At 28.9% G+C, this 18002-nt stretch overlaps 1 protein-coding gene across 3 annotated transcripts in view; it reads left to right on the top strand.

The window, feature by feature from the left end:
* Nucleotides 1-8647: 8647 nt before the first annotated feature.
* Nucleotides 8648-18002, top strand: part of LOC129957169 (DNA-directed RNA polymerase III subunit RPC5-like) — a 48791-nt gene continuing 39436 nt past the window's right edge. The window contains exons 1-3 of one of the 3 annotated variants that reach the window (XM_056069357.1): nucleotides 8650-8900; nucleotides 9018-9053; nucleotides 15922-16050. Coding sequence is in view for 2 of the 3 variants with exons in the window: in XM_056069356.1 (XP_055925331.1) it covers nucleotides 8847-8900; nucleotides 15922-16050 (183 nt within the window). In the remaining variant the exon portion in view is untranslated. Of the gene's footprint in view, nucleotides 8901-9017; nucleotides 9054-15921; nucleotides 16051-18002 lie in introns of all 3 variants that reach the window. The other 2 variants (XM_056069356.1, XM_056069355.1) reach the window with 2 other exon arrangements.

Here is an 18002-nt window from a genome sequence, read left to right as displayed (position 1 = left end):
TTTTTATTTCATTTTAGCTATTTTTCTCAATTCTTCCTACAGTTACTATGAATTATTAAAAATCATATGTCTCAAATATAAAATTTAATCTCAAAATATTTCTATATTTAATCGAAATTTTACGATTCAAGTTCACGCACAGGCGCAGATATCATTAATATTTTTAGCATTGTGCTTTTAGTCCAGATTGACACCGTATTTAAAACTTTTAGTGGATAGCCGTGAGGAGAATCTTAGGCCCTTCCGGCGCTCTCACGGTACGAGGCTTGGTGGCAAGATCGGCAGGGTGTGACACTCATTTTTGCAGGACTTCAGTACGATTCCCGAAACTTTGCAAATAATTTTATATACTTTATTTTTTAAATTTATTTTAGCTATTTTTCTGCATTATTCCTACAGTTACTATGAATTATTCCAAATCATATGTCTCAAATATAAAATTTAATCTCAAAATATTTCTATATTTAATCGAAATTTTACGATTCAAGTTCACGCACATGCGCAGATATCATTAATATTCTTAGAATTGTGCTTTCAGATCAGATTGACACCGTATTTAAAACTTTTAGTGGATAGCCGTGAGGAGAATCTTAGGCCCTTCCGGCGCTCTCAGGGTACGAGGCCTAGTGGCAAGATCCGCAGGGTGTGGCACTCATTTTTGCAGGACTTCAGTTCTATTCCCGAAACTTTGTAAATAGATTTATATACTATTTTTTATTTTAGCTATTTTTCTCCATTCATCCTACAGTTACTGTGAATTATTCCAAATCATATGTCTCAAAAATAAAATTTAATCTCAAAATATTTCTATATTTAATCGAAATTTTACGATTCAAGTTCACGCACAGGCGCAGATATCATTAATATTCTTAGCATTGTGCTTTTAGACCAGATTCACACCGTATTTAAAAATTTTAGTGGATAGCCGTGAGGAGAATCTTAGGCCCTTCCGGCGCTCTCAGGGTACGAGGCTTGGTGGCAAGATCGGCAGGGTGTGACACTCCTTTTTGCAGGACTTCAAATCCCGAAACCTTCCAAATATTTTTATACACATTATTTTTTGAATTTATTTTAGCTATTTTTCTCCTTTATTCCTAGAGTTACTATGAATTATTCTAAATCATATGTCTCAAAAACAAAATTTCATCTCAAAATATTTCAATATTTAATCGAAATTTTACGATTCAAGTTCACGCACATGCACAGATATCATTAATATTCTTAGCATTGTGCTTTTAGACCAGATTGACTCCGTATTTAAAACTTTTATGAGATAGCCGTGATGAGAATCTTAGGCGCTTCCGGCGCTCTCAGGGTACGAGGCTGGGTTGCAAGATCGGCAGGGTGTGACACTCCTTTTTGCAGACCTTCAGTTTGATTCCCGAAACTTTGCAAATAGTTTTATATACTTCATTTTTTAAATTTATTTTAGCTATTTTTCTCCATTATTCCTGCAGTTACTATGAATTATTCCAAATCATATGCCACAAAAATAAAATTTCATCTCAAAATATTTCTATATTTAATCGACAAGTTCAGGCACATGCGCAGATATCATTGATATTCTTAGCATTGTGCTTTTTGAGCAGATTGACACCGTATTTAAAACTTTTATTAGATAGTCGTGATGAGAATCTTAGGTGCTTCCGGCGCTCTCAGGGTATGGGGCTGGGTGGCAAGATCGGCATTGTGTGACACTCCTTTTTGCAGGACATCAGTTCGATTAACGAAACTTTGCAAATAGTTTTATATACTTTTTTTTAAATTTATTTTAGCTATTTTTCTCTTTTATTCCTACAGTTACTATGAATTATTCCAAATCATATGTCACAAAAATAAAATTTCATCTCAAAATATTTCTATATTTAATCGAAAATTTAAGAGTGAAGTTCAGGCACATGCGCAGATATCATTGATATTCTTAGCATTGTGCTTTTTGACCAGATTGACACCGTATTTAAAACTTTTAGTGGATAGCCGTGATGAGAATCTTAGGACGTTCCGGAGCTCTAAGCGTAGGAGGCTTGGTGGCAAGAGAGTGTGACATTCCTTTTTTTACAGGACTTCAGTTCGATTCCCAAAACTTTGCAAATAGTTTTATATAATTTATTTTTTAAATTTATTTTAGCTATTTTTCTCCATTATTATTACAGTTACTATGAATTATTCCAAATCATATGTCTCAAAAATAAAATTTAATCCCAAAATATTTCTATATTTAATCGAAATTTTACGAGTCAAGTTCACGGACATGCGCAGATATCATTAATATACTTAGCACTTTGCTTTTTGACCAGATTGACACCGTATTTAAAACTTTTAGTGGATAGCCGGGATGAGAATCTTAGGCCGTTCCGGCGCTGTCAGGGTACGAGGCGTGGTGGCAAGTTCGGCAGGGTGTGACACTGCTTTTTGCAGGACTTCAGTTCGATTCCCGAAACCTTTCAAATAGTTTTATATACTTCATTTTTTTAATTTATTTTAGCTATTTTTCTCCAATATTTCTACAGTTAGTATGAATTATTCCAAATCATATGTCTCAAAAATCAAATTTAATCCCAAAATATTTCTATATTTAATCGAAATTTTACGAGTCAAGTTCACGGACATGCGTAGATATCATTAATATACTTAGCACTTTGCTTTTTGACCAGATTGACACCGTATTTAAAACTTTTAGTGGATAGCCGTGATGAGAATCTTAGGCCGTTCCGGCGCTCTCATTGTACGAGGCTTGGTGGCAATTTCGGCAGGGTGTGACACTGCTTTTTGCAGGACTTCAGTTCGATTCCCGAAACCTTTCAAATAGTTTTATATACTTTATTTTTTTAATTTATTTTAGCTATTTTTCTCCAATATTTCTACAGTTAGTATGAATTATTCCAAATCATATGTCTAAAAAATAAAATTTAATCCCAAAATATTTCTATATTTAATCGAATTTTTACGAGTCAAGATCACGCACATGCGCAGATATCATTAATATTCTTTGTATTGTGCTTTTTGACCAGATTGACACCGTATTTAAAACTTTTAGTGGATAGCCGTGTTGAGAATCTTAGGCCGTTCCGGCGCTCTCAGGGTACGAGGCTTGGTGGCAAGTTCTTCAGGGTGTGACCCTCCTTTTTGCAGGACTTCAGTTCGATTCCCGAAACCTTTCAAATAGTTTTATATACTTTATTTTTTTAATTTATTTTAGCTATTTTTCTCCAACATTTCTACAGTTAGTATGAATTATTCCAAATCATATGTCTCAAAAATAAAATTTAATCTCAAAATATTTCTATATTTAATCGAATTTCTACGAGTCAAGATCACGCACATGCGCAGATATCATTAATATTCTTTGTATTGTGCTTTTTGACCAGATTGACACCTTATTTAAAACTTTTAGTGGATAGCCGTGATGAGAATCTTAGCCGGTTCCGGCGCTCTCGGGGTACGATGCTTGGTGGCAAGATCGGCATTATGTGACACTTCCTTTTGCAGGACTTTAGTTCGATTCCCGAAACTTTGCAAATATTTTTATATACTTTATTTTTTAAATTTATTTTTGCTATTTTTCTCCAATATTCTTACAGTTACAATGAATTATTCCAAATGATATGTCTCAAAAATAAAATTTAATCTCAAAATATTTCTATATTTAATCAAAATTTTACGAGACAAGTTCGCGCACATGCGCAGATATCATTAATATTCTTAGCATTGTGCTTTTTTACCAGATTGACACCGTATTTAAAACTTTTAGTGGATAGCCGTGATGAGAATCTTAGGCCGTTCCAGCGCTCTAAGGGTATGAGGCTTGGTGCCAAGAGAGTGTGACATTCCTTTTTTTGCAGGACTTCAGTTCGATTCCCGAAACTTTGCAAATAATTTTATATACTTTATTTTTTAAATTTATTTTAGCTATTTTTCTCTTTTATTCCTACAGTTACTATGAATTATTCCAAATCATATGTCACAAAAATAAAATTTAATGTCAAAATATTTCTATATTTAATCGAAATTTTACGAGTCAAGTTCAGGCACATGCGCAGATATCATTGATATTCTTAGCATTGTACTTTTTGACCAGATTGACACCGTATTTAAAACTTTTAGTGGATAGCCGTCATGAGAATCTTAGGCCGTTCCGGCGCTCTCATTGCGCGAGGATTGGTGGCAAGATCGGCAGGGTGTGACACTCCTTTTTGCAGGACTTCATTTCGATGCCCAAAACTTTGCAAATAGTTTTATATACTTTATTTTTTAAATTTATTTTTGCTATTTTTCTCCAATATTCCTACAGTTACAATGAATTATTCCAAATGATATGTCTCAAAAATAAAATTTAATCTCAAAATATTTCTATATTTAATCGAAATTTTACGCGTCAAGTTCACGCACATGCGCAGATATCATTAATAATCTTAGCATTGTGCATTTTGACCAGATTGAGACCGTATTTATAACGTTTAGTGGATAGCCGTGATGAGAATCTTAGGACGTTCCGGAGCTCTAAGCTAATGAGGCTTGGTGGCAAGAGAGTGTGACATTCCTTTTTTTGCAGGACTTCGGTTCGATTCCCGAAACTTTGCAAATAATTTTATATACTTTATTTTTTAAATTTATTTTAGCTATTTTTCTCCAATATTCCTACAGTTACTATGAATTATTCCAAATCATATGAGAATTTTAGGCCGTTCCGGCGCTTTCAGTGTACGAGGTTTGGTGGCAAGATAGGCATGGTGTGACACTCTTTTTTGCAGGACTTCAAATCCCGAAACCTTCCAAATATTTTTATACACTTTATTTTTTGAATTTTTTTTAGCTATTTTTCTCCTTTATTCCTAGAGTTACTATGAATTATTCTAAATCATATGTCTCAAAAATAAAATTTAAATTCAAAATATTTCTATATTTAATCGAAATTTTACGAGTCGAGTTCACGCACATGCGCAGATATCATTGATATTCTTAGCATTGTGCTTTTTGACCAGATTGACACCGTATTTAAAACTTTTAGTGGATAGCCGTGAGGAGAATGTTACGCCCTTCCGGCGCTCTGAGGGTACGAGGCTTGGTGGCAAGATCGGCAGGGTGTGATACTTCTTTTTGCATGACTTCAGTTCGATTCACGAACCTTCGCAATTATATTTATATACTTTATTTTTTAAATTTATTTTAGCAATTTTTCTCCATTATTCCTACAGTTACTATGAATTATTCCAAATCATATGTCTCAAAAATATAATTTAAACTCAAAATATTTCTCTATTTAATCGAAATTTTACGAGTCAAGTTCACGCACATGCGCAGATATCATTAATATTCTTAGCATTGTTCTTTTTTACCAGATTGACACCGTATTTAAAACTTTTAGTGGATAGCCGTGATGAGAATCTTATGCCCTTCAGTCGCTCTGAAGGTACGAGGCTTGGTGGCAAGATCTTCAGGGTGTGACGCTCCATTTTGCAGGACTTCAGTTCGATTTCCGAAACTTTGCAAATAGTTTTATATATTTTATTTTTTTATAGTTATAAAGTCAACAGGGTGGTAGCTTGACACTCGGACCACGATGCAACGTAAGATTCGTTGGGGGTAAAATTAAAAGAAACATGGTTATTCATCTGAGCATATTCTTTAATGGAGCTAATCCGTACATGAAAGCCATTTGTTTATCAAAAGGAATAATGTGCTTATGACACAGATTAGACACTTTTGTCTTTGAATTCTTTATTTTGTAATTATTTTGAAATAAAGGATTGCAATCTTTCTAAATTCTTGTTAAAATATTACAAATGGAAAAGAAAAAAAATAATTTTTAATATACGTAAAATTAAAAAAGAATGAAATAAAATGAAGAAAAGTGTAAGTAAAACTAATGCCGAGAACGCGGATCGAACCTACGGCAACAGGTTTGCAGCTTGACACTCGGAACACGAGGCAACATTCGATTCATTTGGCGATGGAATTTAAAACCACCTGGTTATTCTTTTGAGCATATTCTATAATTGTGCTAATCTATGTATGAAAGCCATGTGTATGTCAAAAGGAAAAATTGCGCATGTCCTGAATCTCTGACTCAATTTAGACATTTATTTCTATGATTTCTTTATTTTGGAAGGATTTTTAAATAAAAGATTGAAATCTTTGTAAATTCTTGTTAAAATATTACAACTTGAAAAGAAAAATAATAATTTGTAACATACTCAAATTTAAAAAAGAATTAAATAAAATGAAGAAAACTGTAAGTAAAACTAATGCCGAGTGAGCGGATCGAACCTACGGCATCAGGTTGGCAGCTTGATACTCGGACCACGAGTCAACATGTGACTCGTTGTGCGGTGAAATTGAAAGACACATGCAACTTAGAAGAAAAAGCTTTTGACATATGCAAAACAAACTTGATAACAAAACATGATGATGATATTGAAATACATTATTTCAAATATGAAGTACATCATTTTATTAAATCTGCAAAAAACGAAGAAATTTTACCCCCCAATTGATATGTATAAATTGATTGTGGATGGCATACAAACAGCATTTTTTAAAATGGAAACAATTTTAAGAATTTTACTCACCATGCCAATTTCAGTGCAAGCGGAGAGAGATCATTTTCGGTTTTAAAACGCATCAAGAACTATTTAAGAAATACAATGAGTCAACCGCATTTAAATGAGCTTTCACTTTTATTCATTGAAAATGAGATAGTTCAGGAATTAGATTATAAAAACTTATCGATAATATTTTCCAAATTAAAAACAATAAAACCGATATTTTTAATTTTTATGGCTTTCAATACTTGTTTCTTTTTTATAGAAATTTTATTTCCATTATTTTTGGCTTCTGTTTCTTTTATCACCATTTATCATTTTAAAACTACTTAATATATATTTTTGCCCTTCCTATAAAAATATAATTTCTTGTAATTATTTAGCATTATAATATTTATCATCACTGTCCAAAAACATAAACCTAAATTTACTTTCTATATCAAAAAATATGTGAATAAACTGAATTTAGGCTATCAGTGCATTTTGTAATATATTTTTGATTCCTTCTATTATTTAAAAACACAATTTTTTTTTTGATATTTTATATCATAATTTTTTAAGAACAGGACTCTTTAGAAGAAAAGGTGAAATGTTTGTAGAATTTAAACTAGATAATATTTTTAAGAACTATTTAAAACATTTTTCTAAGTATTATTTTGAAAAAATTCTTAAAAGTGAAAATTTAATATATTTTCTCTATTTTATTATCTGCTTTTTTAATAGAAAATACCACACAATCCTTCGGTCAAAGGATGTTGACAGTGTTTATATCAATTCAAAGTTTTGAAGGAATGTCAATAACATTATTTTCTTCTAATAGTTATTAAATAGAACTTTATCCTTTTATGTTTACAATTTTATTATATAAAAAAGGTGCAACTTTTTTCATCTATTTGATGTATATATAGGATGTAGGAATTGCCAAAAAGTAAGAGGGAAAAGTTAAAATTAAAAGCTAAAATAAGTTAAATTCATATTACTTTCTTATTATAACTAGGATTTACCTAGAAGGGGGACTCAAAGTAATTTAGCGCCTGCTGCCGCATGTGGTGGAATGATCGTGCTAGCTTCTTTTAATACATATTGCAGTCAATTGGGTTCGAATCTGAGTCCCAACACCCAGAGGTTTCTAGTCTTTTTGTAAAGTATTTTTTTATATTTAAGTATATAAAATTAATGTATCGGAATACTTCATTTATTTCATTTCAAATATCAGAAATATACTAAAAAGAATTGTATACAAAATTAATAATTTATGGACGTCGGCATCTCACAAATGCTCAAAACTTCTTTCTATCTAATTTATTGTGGTTTTAGAATAGATATGCCTTGAAATATTAAACTGAGATCTGTCGTCCAAAGACAATTCCTATCTCCACCAAACGATATGAGGAAGCGTGGTGTGGTGGTGGTATAATGCCACTAGTTTTTTTTTTTTTTTTTCACACATTTTGCTAGTTTTCGGTTCGAGTTCTGATTCCCAACATACAGAGATTACTCGTCTCTTTTTAAAATTATTTTTTATATTAATGTGTATACAATTTTAAAAATTTCGGATAAAATAAAAATTTATCGGAGCGGTGACTTTACTGGAAAGTGTGAAGTCGCCGCTCCACTTCATGAGAGTAACCTTGACTTTCCGATATTCGCATTTGATGATGCACTATTCCATACGAATCCTTTTTTATTGCTTGTGCCTTGACTTTGCATATATTCCGTTTACTGCTGGCGCCATCTATTCGTAGAATATAGAACTAAAGTAAACAATTTAAAGAAATGACATATATAATTAATTCAAATTTTTCAGAAAATGGTTTATTCCAATAAAGAAATTTAATAAATAATTTTGATAAAAAATCAAATTTAAGAAGTAAGCTGAAATAGATAAATTAATTCAATCACACGTTACTTAAATTAGTAAATTAAGTATTAATTACAATTAATAAATTTTATATTTAATATTAAGTAATAATTTTTAATTAATAATATACTGAAATAACAGATATTTGGAACAAATATTTAAAAATAACAATAGCAAAATTATTTGTTATTCAAAAAATCGTGGATTATGCATCTCTATTTTCTTGGACACCACCTATCACAGCAGGTTGTACTAGTATATACTTTTATGAGTCCTTACTTCCGTTTAGTAGGTTGGAATATATGTACAGTATTTAAATTCTTTTTTCTTATGATTCAATTAAGGTAATCTTGATATTTTTTAAAGAAATTGCAAATATTTGAGATAAGATCAATATCGCTATATATATTCATGCAAGATGTTTTGAATGGATAGAAAAAAACATGAATTCGAATGCTGGTGATACTTTTTTTGACGATGATGAAGTTGTATTTGAGGTGAGTTTTTATCATTTGATTATTGAGTGAAAAAATCCTAAATATTCTTCGTAGAGAATTCACTAATTATCATTTAATTTTTCTTCATTAACTTTGATAATGAATTTTTATTTGCAGTTTGATTTCTGCATTGTGTGTTTGTAGCTGTGGGATGTAAGTAGAATATCATTATTTAATGTCTGACTTTAATGCTTCATATTCGATGATTCCGAAAGATTCATATTCGAGAAATGCATAATTTTTCCAGGCATGTTATAAAAAGCAATTAATACAGTGTACTGGTGTATGATCGTTCATTTTATTTTATTTTCACTATGTTTTTACATTGTTTGGCGACTTATTATTTTCATTCTTTCGGGTAATTTTCATTATTTCTTTGTAACTCAGAGGAAATTTGATATTATAGTGTAACTGATTTAAAATTGCTATTAGATTTTCAGTTCTATTCAAAGTAGATCTAAGATTAGACTTAGTTGTTAGAGGTTTTTTTTTTTTTTTCTTTTTTTGCAATTTTTATACAGATTTTTTCATTTTAATTTATAGTTTACAGTTTATTTTAAAATTATAGTAATTTTTAATTCACATATTTGAAAGAAAACAATTGTTATAGTCTCTAATATCATGCTTTAATGAATCAATTGTTATGAAAACTGATCTCTATGTAAAATACAAAAAGAAATCACTCTGCATTAATTAAATCTTTTAGAATAAGATATTGTTTATTATTGTGAAGATATTAGCAATATTGTTGAAGAGCCTACTCTAGTGTAGAAGAATTACTCCAGTGACATATTTTTTTAGTTTGAACTTGGTTTTTGAAAAACCATGAAATTGAATAAGTTACACAATATCAACTTTTGAACCATAAAAATTGCTAACTTAATTGAATGAAATAATTAAATTTGTGGTTAGATTAAATGTACGGTATTGCTTCAAAATTTGAGTTTTTCAGACAAGTACAATCAAAATTCAATTCTAGATTCAATATTATAAAAACTCTAATGATTGACAAAAGTTTTACTAACTTAGTTACTATATTCTTAAGCCTGTTCTTACGTGTTTTCTAGGTACTAAATAAACAAGTGTCCTGATTTTATTATTTTCTAACCTATAGATTGTGTATATTTTTTACTTTACTCTGTTAGTCATCATTAAGAATAATAACTACATAATTATTCCAAAGTAATATTTCTTTAGTATAAATTTAATTATTTATTTCATTTTGCTTACAATATCTAAATCCATCAATAATTTAATCTTTTGATGTGTCTGTTTTCTAAGAAGATTGAAATTAACCATAGAAATCTAGGTTACCTGAGAAAATTTTACCCTGTTTACTCTTATTTCAAAAGATTTTTCCTTTCTTGAAGTAATGTTATTTTTGTTTGTCCAGTTTTGCCCATTTCGGTATGAACATTTGTTAAGTATTCTTCTCCCAGTAGATCTTTAAAAGAAAAAATACCATCTATTGCTCCCAGCTATAATTGAAACTTTGTTTAAAAAAAAGAAAAATTCTAGTGCAGAAATTTTTTGAAGAATGTAATTTGAAAATCATAATAATAAATGAATAAAGAGATAAATTATAAAGTTACATGAACAATGAAAAAAAAATTATATGCGTAAGAATTATTATTTAAAAAATTAAATGTTGATAAATTGGAAGGACTCTTTTTGTAATCAAAACAATTCTTTAGATAGTTATTTATAAACGTTGAAAAGTCTGAAAAATGACTTTCAAAGCTCCTGTAGCCCTAATTATGTACAATTTCATTTAAGATCATAAAGAAGAATGTCTGCATTGAGATGAAAATGTGGCCTGGGGGTAATTTTAATAAACACAACTTCTCTAAAAAATTTTAAATGCAGAAATTCTAATAACTCGTGTGTGTTATTTATTCAATTTTGATTGAATATATCTTCTTAAAGAGCATATTTGTGTTAAAAAGCATCACAATAAATGTATAGATGCCAATAAATGTATAATGCCATATTTTTTTTTTTTTTTTTTTTTTTTTTTTTTTTTTACTTTTGAATTATACAAAGAGGCAGTTTTGCAATGGCATAATGCTCGATTTCAAGATTTTAACGAATCTTGAGAGCTTCCTTCTCTTCCCCATGAAAAAAGTTGGTGAATTAAGTCTATCTGTTTGTATGTACATTTGAACATAAAAGTTAAAAAAATTGAGTCCGAATAAAGAATGAAATTTGATATAAGATCTTAACATCTAAATTATGGATCTGTATTAAATTTTGAATGGTATCCATCAAATGGAATTTTTTCTAACATTAAGGAAAAATATTTGATTTTTTTTCACTTGAAATAAATTTAGAAAAGCAGATATGATTTTAAGTACTTTTTGTTATGAATAACATTACCTGTAGCCCTATATAAAATTTATTTCAATCTACAACTTTCAATGAATTTGTTTAATGTTTAACATAGCAATTTTAATCTATATAAAGCATCATAGAAAAATAATTGAGAGAATTTACTTTAAAATCAATCAAAATTAATTAAAAATTGGTAATTTTTTAGTTACAATTTATTAAAAATAGTCATTATCATGCCCAAAATCTTATGATATTTTTTATTATGTAACTATTCAAAATTAATTAAAATCATTATAATTCAATTGCCCAGAATTCTTCACTTAATTATGTAGTACTTAAAGTTGTGGCATCTCCACAGTGGTTTAACATGAAATGACACACACATACAAACAGTTTGTTTCTCTATATAATCAAACCTGACGTAATGAGCACCTCGCATAATGAATAATTCTCATAATGAACAAACAAAAATATAAAAAAGTGACTCAAATAAGAAATGATGTTTCACGTAATGAGTGATGAGGAGACATCCTGATGTCAAATGCATGTCAATGATCATGTCTATTTCTCTTGTTCTATGTTTAGAACTTTTTATTAAAATGTATTTTTTTTTTCAAAGTAGAACTGGAACTGTAAAGTATATAGTTAATTGAATCATGAAAAAATAATAATAATAATACAAGACATTTTAGTAAGTGTCATGATTGTGATGTGGGGAAAATGTTCAGGCAAATCTGGCTTAAAGAGCACCTTCCATAACAGGTGATTCTTATAGCTAACAAAACAAAACCTAAAAATTGATTTGCTTAGCGAGCAATGTTTCACAGGATGAGTGGTGAGGAAAAAATATGACTGTGCATATACTGGATTCACCTGTATCAATATTGCTTGAAGAAAATCATTATATCTACATGAAAAAAGCTTTGGTCAGATAGCATTGCTGACTTTGAGGGGTTTATACAAGTGACTATGTTCCATAGTCACTCTCTGTTCCAGAATTGCATTCTGTGTCACCACAAGAAACTGTAGAGGAGGAAATATTAGATTCAACAGAGCAATAAACTTCCAATGAAATGAGGCAGATGTTGAAATCGTGGGAAATTATGGCATCATATTGAGAAGTATCCTCCTAATGAGGCAGTAGTTATGTCACAACAAATTCATTTAATTGTAATGCTGTGTCTCTGTCATTTCATTATTTTGAAATAAAGCCAAAAATAAATATTTTTAGACAATTTGTAAGAAAAAAACCACATTGATTATAATTTAAATAATTTTAAATAAAAATAAATAAATTTGTTTGAGTATTATTATTATTATTTTCAGAATTGGACAAATTGTTTTATTTTATATGCATTCCTATGTAAAAAGTTGTTTCACATTACGAGTATGATTCAAGAACAAATTTTATTTGTTAAGCCAGGCTCCACTATACATTTATTTTATTACCTTGAATACAGATATATATATATATACGTACACACTTGATTCTTTAAATATGGTTATTCTCTCAAATCTTGCTCTGACACATGTGTGCTTTGTATTATATATTGCTTAATATAAGTTATTTCAAGACAATGTTTTATGGATATAAAAAAATGTTCCCATGTTCTGTGTGCTTGAAACTACATTCAGTCTATTAATTCTGAGATGGAATTTAAAAATTTTCTATTTCTGAAATTGAATTTAAATATTTCCTACTTTTGAAATGTAATTCAAATATTTTCTAATTCACATATTAAAGATGAATGTTAAGGCTAAGTAGTAATAGTTTTTTTTAATTATAGATAATGATATAAAAAGTAATTAATGACTTTTTTACAAACGATATTATTAAATTCATTTTGTTGTAACAGATCAGTTTAACAGAGCCATTATTTTAATATTTGAAACAAAGTAAACTTTTTTCAGTCTTTAAGATTTTTAGAAATTATTTAATATTTTTAATTATATTTACTGATTTTTATTTCTAGAATTATTATCAACAAAAGTTAATATGGAATTAAAGATCTGACTTTTTGTAAAATTTTAATTTTTTCATCTAAACATGAAATGAAAAGAATGTGAACATTTTTGAGCTATCAACTTTGACATTTTCTAAGAAAATAATTTGAATTCTCAGACCTTTAATTCTCACAGTGCAATATATATGTATAATATGTGATATTTTTCTCAACACATGAATGAATAAGAAACAACAAACCATAAAAATATAAAGCTTCTAAGTAAAAGAAAATGTATAAAAACAGATTTTGGTCTTTTTATAATTGACTAACTGTAAGAATGGAAGATTGATTCAAAATAAAAATGGAATTAACCACATCCCCTTGATATGAGACTGACAGCAATTAGAAAATTTCAGATATCTTTAAAAACTATATAGATTTGAAATTTGGAATCAGGCCTCTCAGCTATATTAACCACCAAAATTAAAAAAAAAAAAAAAAAAAAAAATGGATATTGTAATCATTTTTAGGGTACTATATAACCTAAATATTAAAAAAAATGTCAATGCATATAATAAATGTAATGTGTCTCTGTCCTTAGAATTAATAGATTTCTATCTACTTGAATTCAAACTTTGTATTAACTTCTGAATCGTATAGGATATAGCTTTCCTACATTTCTCAGGTCTAATTTCTTTAATGTTAACTCTTCAATATGAGCTTCAAACTGCAGTGTCTTACAAAAATTATGTTGTTAAAATAAATACTGGCTCAATTAGATTTCAGAAAAATATTAGGATAAGATGAATTTTATCATGTTGAGCATCATCATACAGAAACTCTTGCAAGATGAAAATTAATATATTCAGCATCATCATTTTCAAGTTTATATTTGTATTCATTTGGCCACATGAAATGCTTAATGTATTCATGAATTATCTATTTTTCTTTAAAAGATATTGCATTATATAATATTGTTTCATTATTATATATCATTAAACAACTTCAGTTACTCCTTTATCATTGTTATATTTAAAACTTTATGTTTTTGGTTTTCAAATATTTGTTTTACTGCTAAAGATATTAGACGAATCTTTGGAATGCTTATTAGGTCATGAAAGTCAGTAATTTTATCTTCTTGAAAATGTTTGATGAAAAGTAATAGAACATAATAGTACAACCAGTAATGTTTAAAATGCCAAAGACATCTCTTGAAGCTAAATGAAGGTTTAATAATCATTATTGGTTTTAATAAATTAAATAATGTAATGATTTAAAGTTATTAGGGGAAAGCATATTATTTTGCCCATTTGTATTGAGCAGTTGGTACCTTTTCCCCTAATTTTTTAATGTTTATAAAATGAGTTACTGGAGGTTTTTCACATTAGTTTTTTTTTTTTCAATGTTATTTATTTATCTTGTTTCCAATTGTTAAGATTAGAAATTTCTTGTTATTTTTATATTTAGTTTGTAATTAGGATTGAATACAACTTTAAAGTACAGGTTAAAGAAAAACTGGTACTTTTTATTAATCACATACTATTGGCAATTAGATAAGACATGGATCTTTGCTTAAAAGAATGCCACTGTTGAACTTTATTCTTAATCACATATCATTGGCAATTAGATAAGACATCTAACTTAACATGTCTTATCTCTACATGGACGTAAACATAATTCAAAATTCTAATGAGTTAGGTGGATGAAATTTAGTACATCATTTTATCATTAGAACTGTAGAAATATATAAAATGTTTCACCAAATTTGTCTAAACATTGATCATTTGTTTGTGTGCATATTCTAATACTTGAATTCAATAACTCAAAAACATAATTACATACATTAAGAAAATTTGATATCTTGTTTTGTCTTTAAAATTGTAGACCCTTTTAGCAGACTAAGACAAAATTTCAAAATAGAAGACTTCAAAGTGCTTCAGTGCTTACACTGTGAAGCATCAAGTATTTCATATTGTTGTCAGTGTACAAAAAAGTCGAGAGCACACAACCCCACTGCTGTATAAAAATTACATTAAAATCGACTATTATTTATTTCAGAATTCATTTTAAAAATAATAGTAATTTTTACATTAATTTGTTATAAAATTGACGTTTTTTAATTGTTCAAGGTTATAACCAATCAAATTATGTTCATTTTCTGGAACACCTTTATAATTTTTAGACCAAAAAGATATTTATCATGAGCCACATGTTTTTTATAATATACATGATTGATTTCTGTAGAATTATCTTAAGTTTGTCCAAACATGTGGCCTTGTATTTCCAAACAGCTTTCTGAATTTTTTATATTTATATTGAATAGAAAATCATGTAGTATTAAAGAAATCTAATGTAGTTTTATATAATCATGGTTTGACTTACTCTTTGTCTTGAAATTGTAATTGTAAATTATTAATGTATGCATTACAACTTATCCTCAGTCGCTGTTACCTAAGGATGGACCTTTCCCCTAAGTAATTATGATATGGCAGTTCAGATCGATTTATGAATTAAAATGATAAAATAAATAATCTCTTTGATATAAATTGCTGTAATATGCAATTTGCGGATATTTACATGGAAAACTGGCTTGTTTTGAAATTGCAATCATAATTGTTCTTCTATTGTTTACTAATTTCTTCATGAAAAGTGAATGATTTATAACTAAGATTTTACTGTAAATACTTTAATAGTGAATTTTTTTTTTTTAATTATTGATAAATGACTTGCACTTTTCATTTCAGTCTGTTGTACAGCTCACTAAATCTTTGAGTGAAAATTTATATTTGTTCAATTATCCAATAAGACACAATGGTAATATTTCTGAAGATTCTACGTGTCTTTCTGCCCGAATAAAGCCCAAACAGCAAAGGGTAAGTTTTCTTGTTAAAGACATTACTAAGTTTACATTCTGTAGTATTATCTATTTTATATCTTAATTTTGATGATAATAATTTTTTTTTAAAAAAGAGAACTTTATTTTTCTTTGTCTGTTTTTTCAGTGGTTGATTTCTGGTTATGCGGACTAGGCAGTTGTTTAGGGCTGCAGAGATGAAGGGGGGGGGCAAGCGTCAATTAAAAATATTAGCTTAATTGTCAAATAAATTTGTAAAACAAACAAAAAACTATGAATTAAAAATATAAAATTGAATCTACACTTTTTCAAGTATAATTGGACAGATTCTTATCTGTTTCATTTAATTATTAAAATATTTATAAATATAAAATATTATGTGGATAAATGTAGATAGGATATATTCATCAACCAGCTTATCTGCTCTAAATAAAGGTATATGGAATGAAGCATAGAATAACATCTAACCAAAACATTTGTTGGTTAGTGTCATGATCAGACAAGTGACATTTCTGACGAATTGTTAGAAATTACGTTGAGTAAATTGAACTGACAGGATTTCAAAGTTTGTTTTGTGTCGGTTTTTTGCTGTGAACTCTCAAAGGTTTAATTTTTCCAATTAATCTTGTTTCTCTCGTTTTTTTAATTTTTTGGACATTAGGTAAGCTTATCTGCACTGATTTCTTGTATATTTATATATTCTATTCAAATGCTGCAAAGTCCGCACTGTATTAAACTGAGTCACTCGAACTTTACTGTTTCGGACTCTTCCTTGGAAAATGTAACTACAACAGTGCAGGCTTCGACTAGCATTAAAATGCATCCTACTTCTAATGTAAACTCCTTTGAAAGTGGAAAATCCACTATGAACTTATTATTCGAATTTGCCAAACACAATAACAAGAAATAAACAAAATCGTGCACAATAGAGATGTATCATCCAAGATCCTTCGTATAAACTCATTTTTTTATCCCAGCCTACATTAAACAATACATCAACTGGCACAGTAATATTTGGAATATGAAATACATAAGACAAGGAGAGATTATTTTCGCCACATGGGACCTCTTGTCCCAACTCTTAAATTTGGATAAAATCCTTGATGCCTCCATTTCGACCAGTGTCATTTAGAGAAATTTGTCTAACAAATTCCTGGTATTTGATATTTCCGCTCAATCTCCACTTGAAGAATTGGCTGTGGAATGAACACGGAATAACGATATTGAAATGAGAAAGTTTGTTAAATCTAATTGGACTCGAGATTCTTCCCATGTTCTCATTACAATATTCGGCACCATTTAACCAGCATCCATTAAGACTTGATTTACAAACCAGATAATCCAGAAGTTTATAGATAAACCAAGACAATGTATGAAACGTCATAATTTCCAACTAGAATTTGCAACAAACAAATCTGCCACATATGTGATAAAACACATAATGGTCAATGTCGAGGTGCATTATATGCCAGGATCCTCACTCAGCGACATAGAAATCATTCCCATTACATCAGAGAATGACAAATGCTAGAATTTAAATGTCGAAACAATCCTCAAAATCAAGTTATTTTCTAACGCAGTTAAAGCAAATATGTCTGTAGGTAAAATAGAGGAAACGGTAAACCATGAAACTGAAGTTGTAAAAAATATTACACAGAAATTAGAATGGCAAACAAATATACGTGTTAAAATTTAAAAATAAATAAATAAATAAATCCTGTTGAAAAGTTATTGCAAAATGTTGCCATCGTGTTTAATCAAAATGAATTAAACAAATCCCTAGAGGGAAGAAAAAAAAGCAACAAAAGTTGTGGATCAAACTACTGGTATTCGGATGCAATGGGATGCAGGTGGTCCTTCAAGTTTAGCTTTAAAAAAGTAGTAGCATTCTTTTTGGATAGATTTTTTTCTTCTTTTCGTTCATGTTTTTGCTTTTCGTTTTCCTAAATGATAGAATTGTTTACCATTCTT

Source organism: Argiope bruennichi, chromosome 11 (assembly GCF_947563725.1).
Source record: "Argiope bruennichi chromosome 11, qqArgBrue1.1, whole genome shotgun sequence".
Taxonomy (NCBI): domain Eukaryota; kingdom Metazoa; phylum Arthropoda; class Arachnida; order Araneae; family Araneidae; genus Argiope; species Argiope bruennichi.
This window is presented reverse-complemented; position numbering and strand designations above follow the sequence as displayed.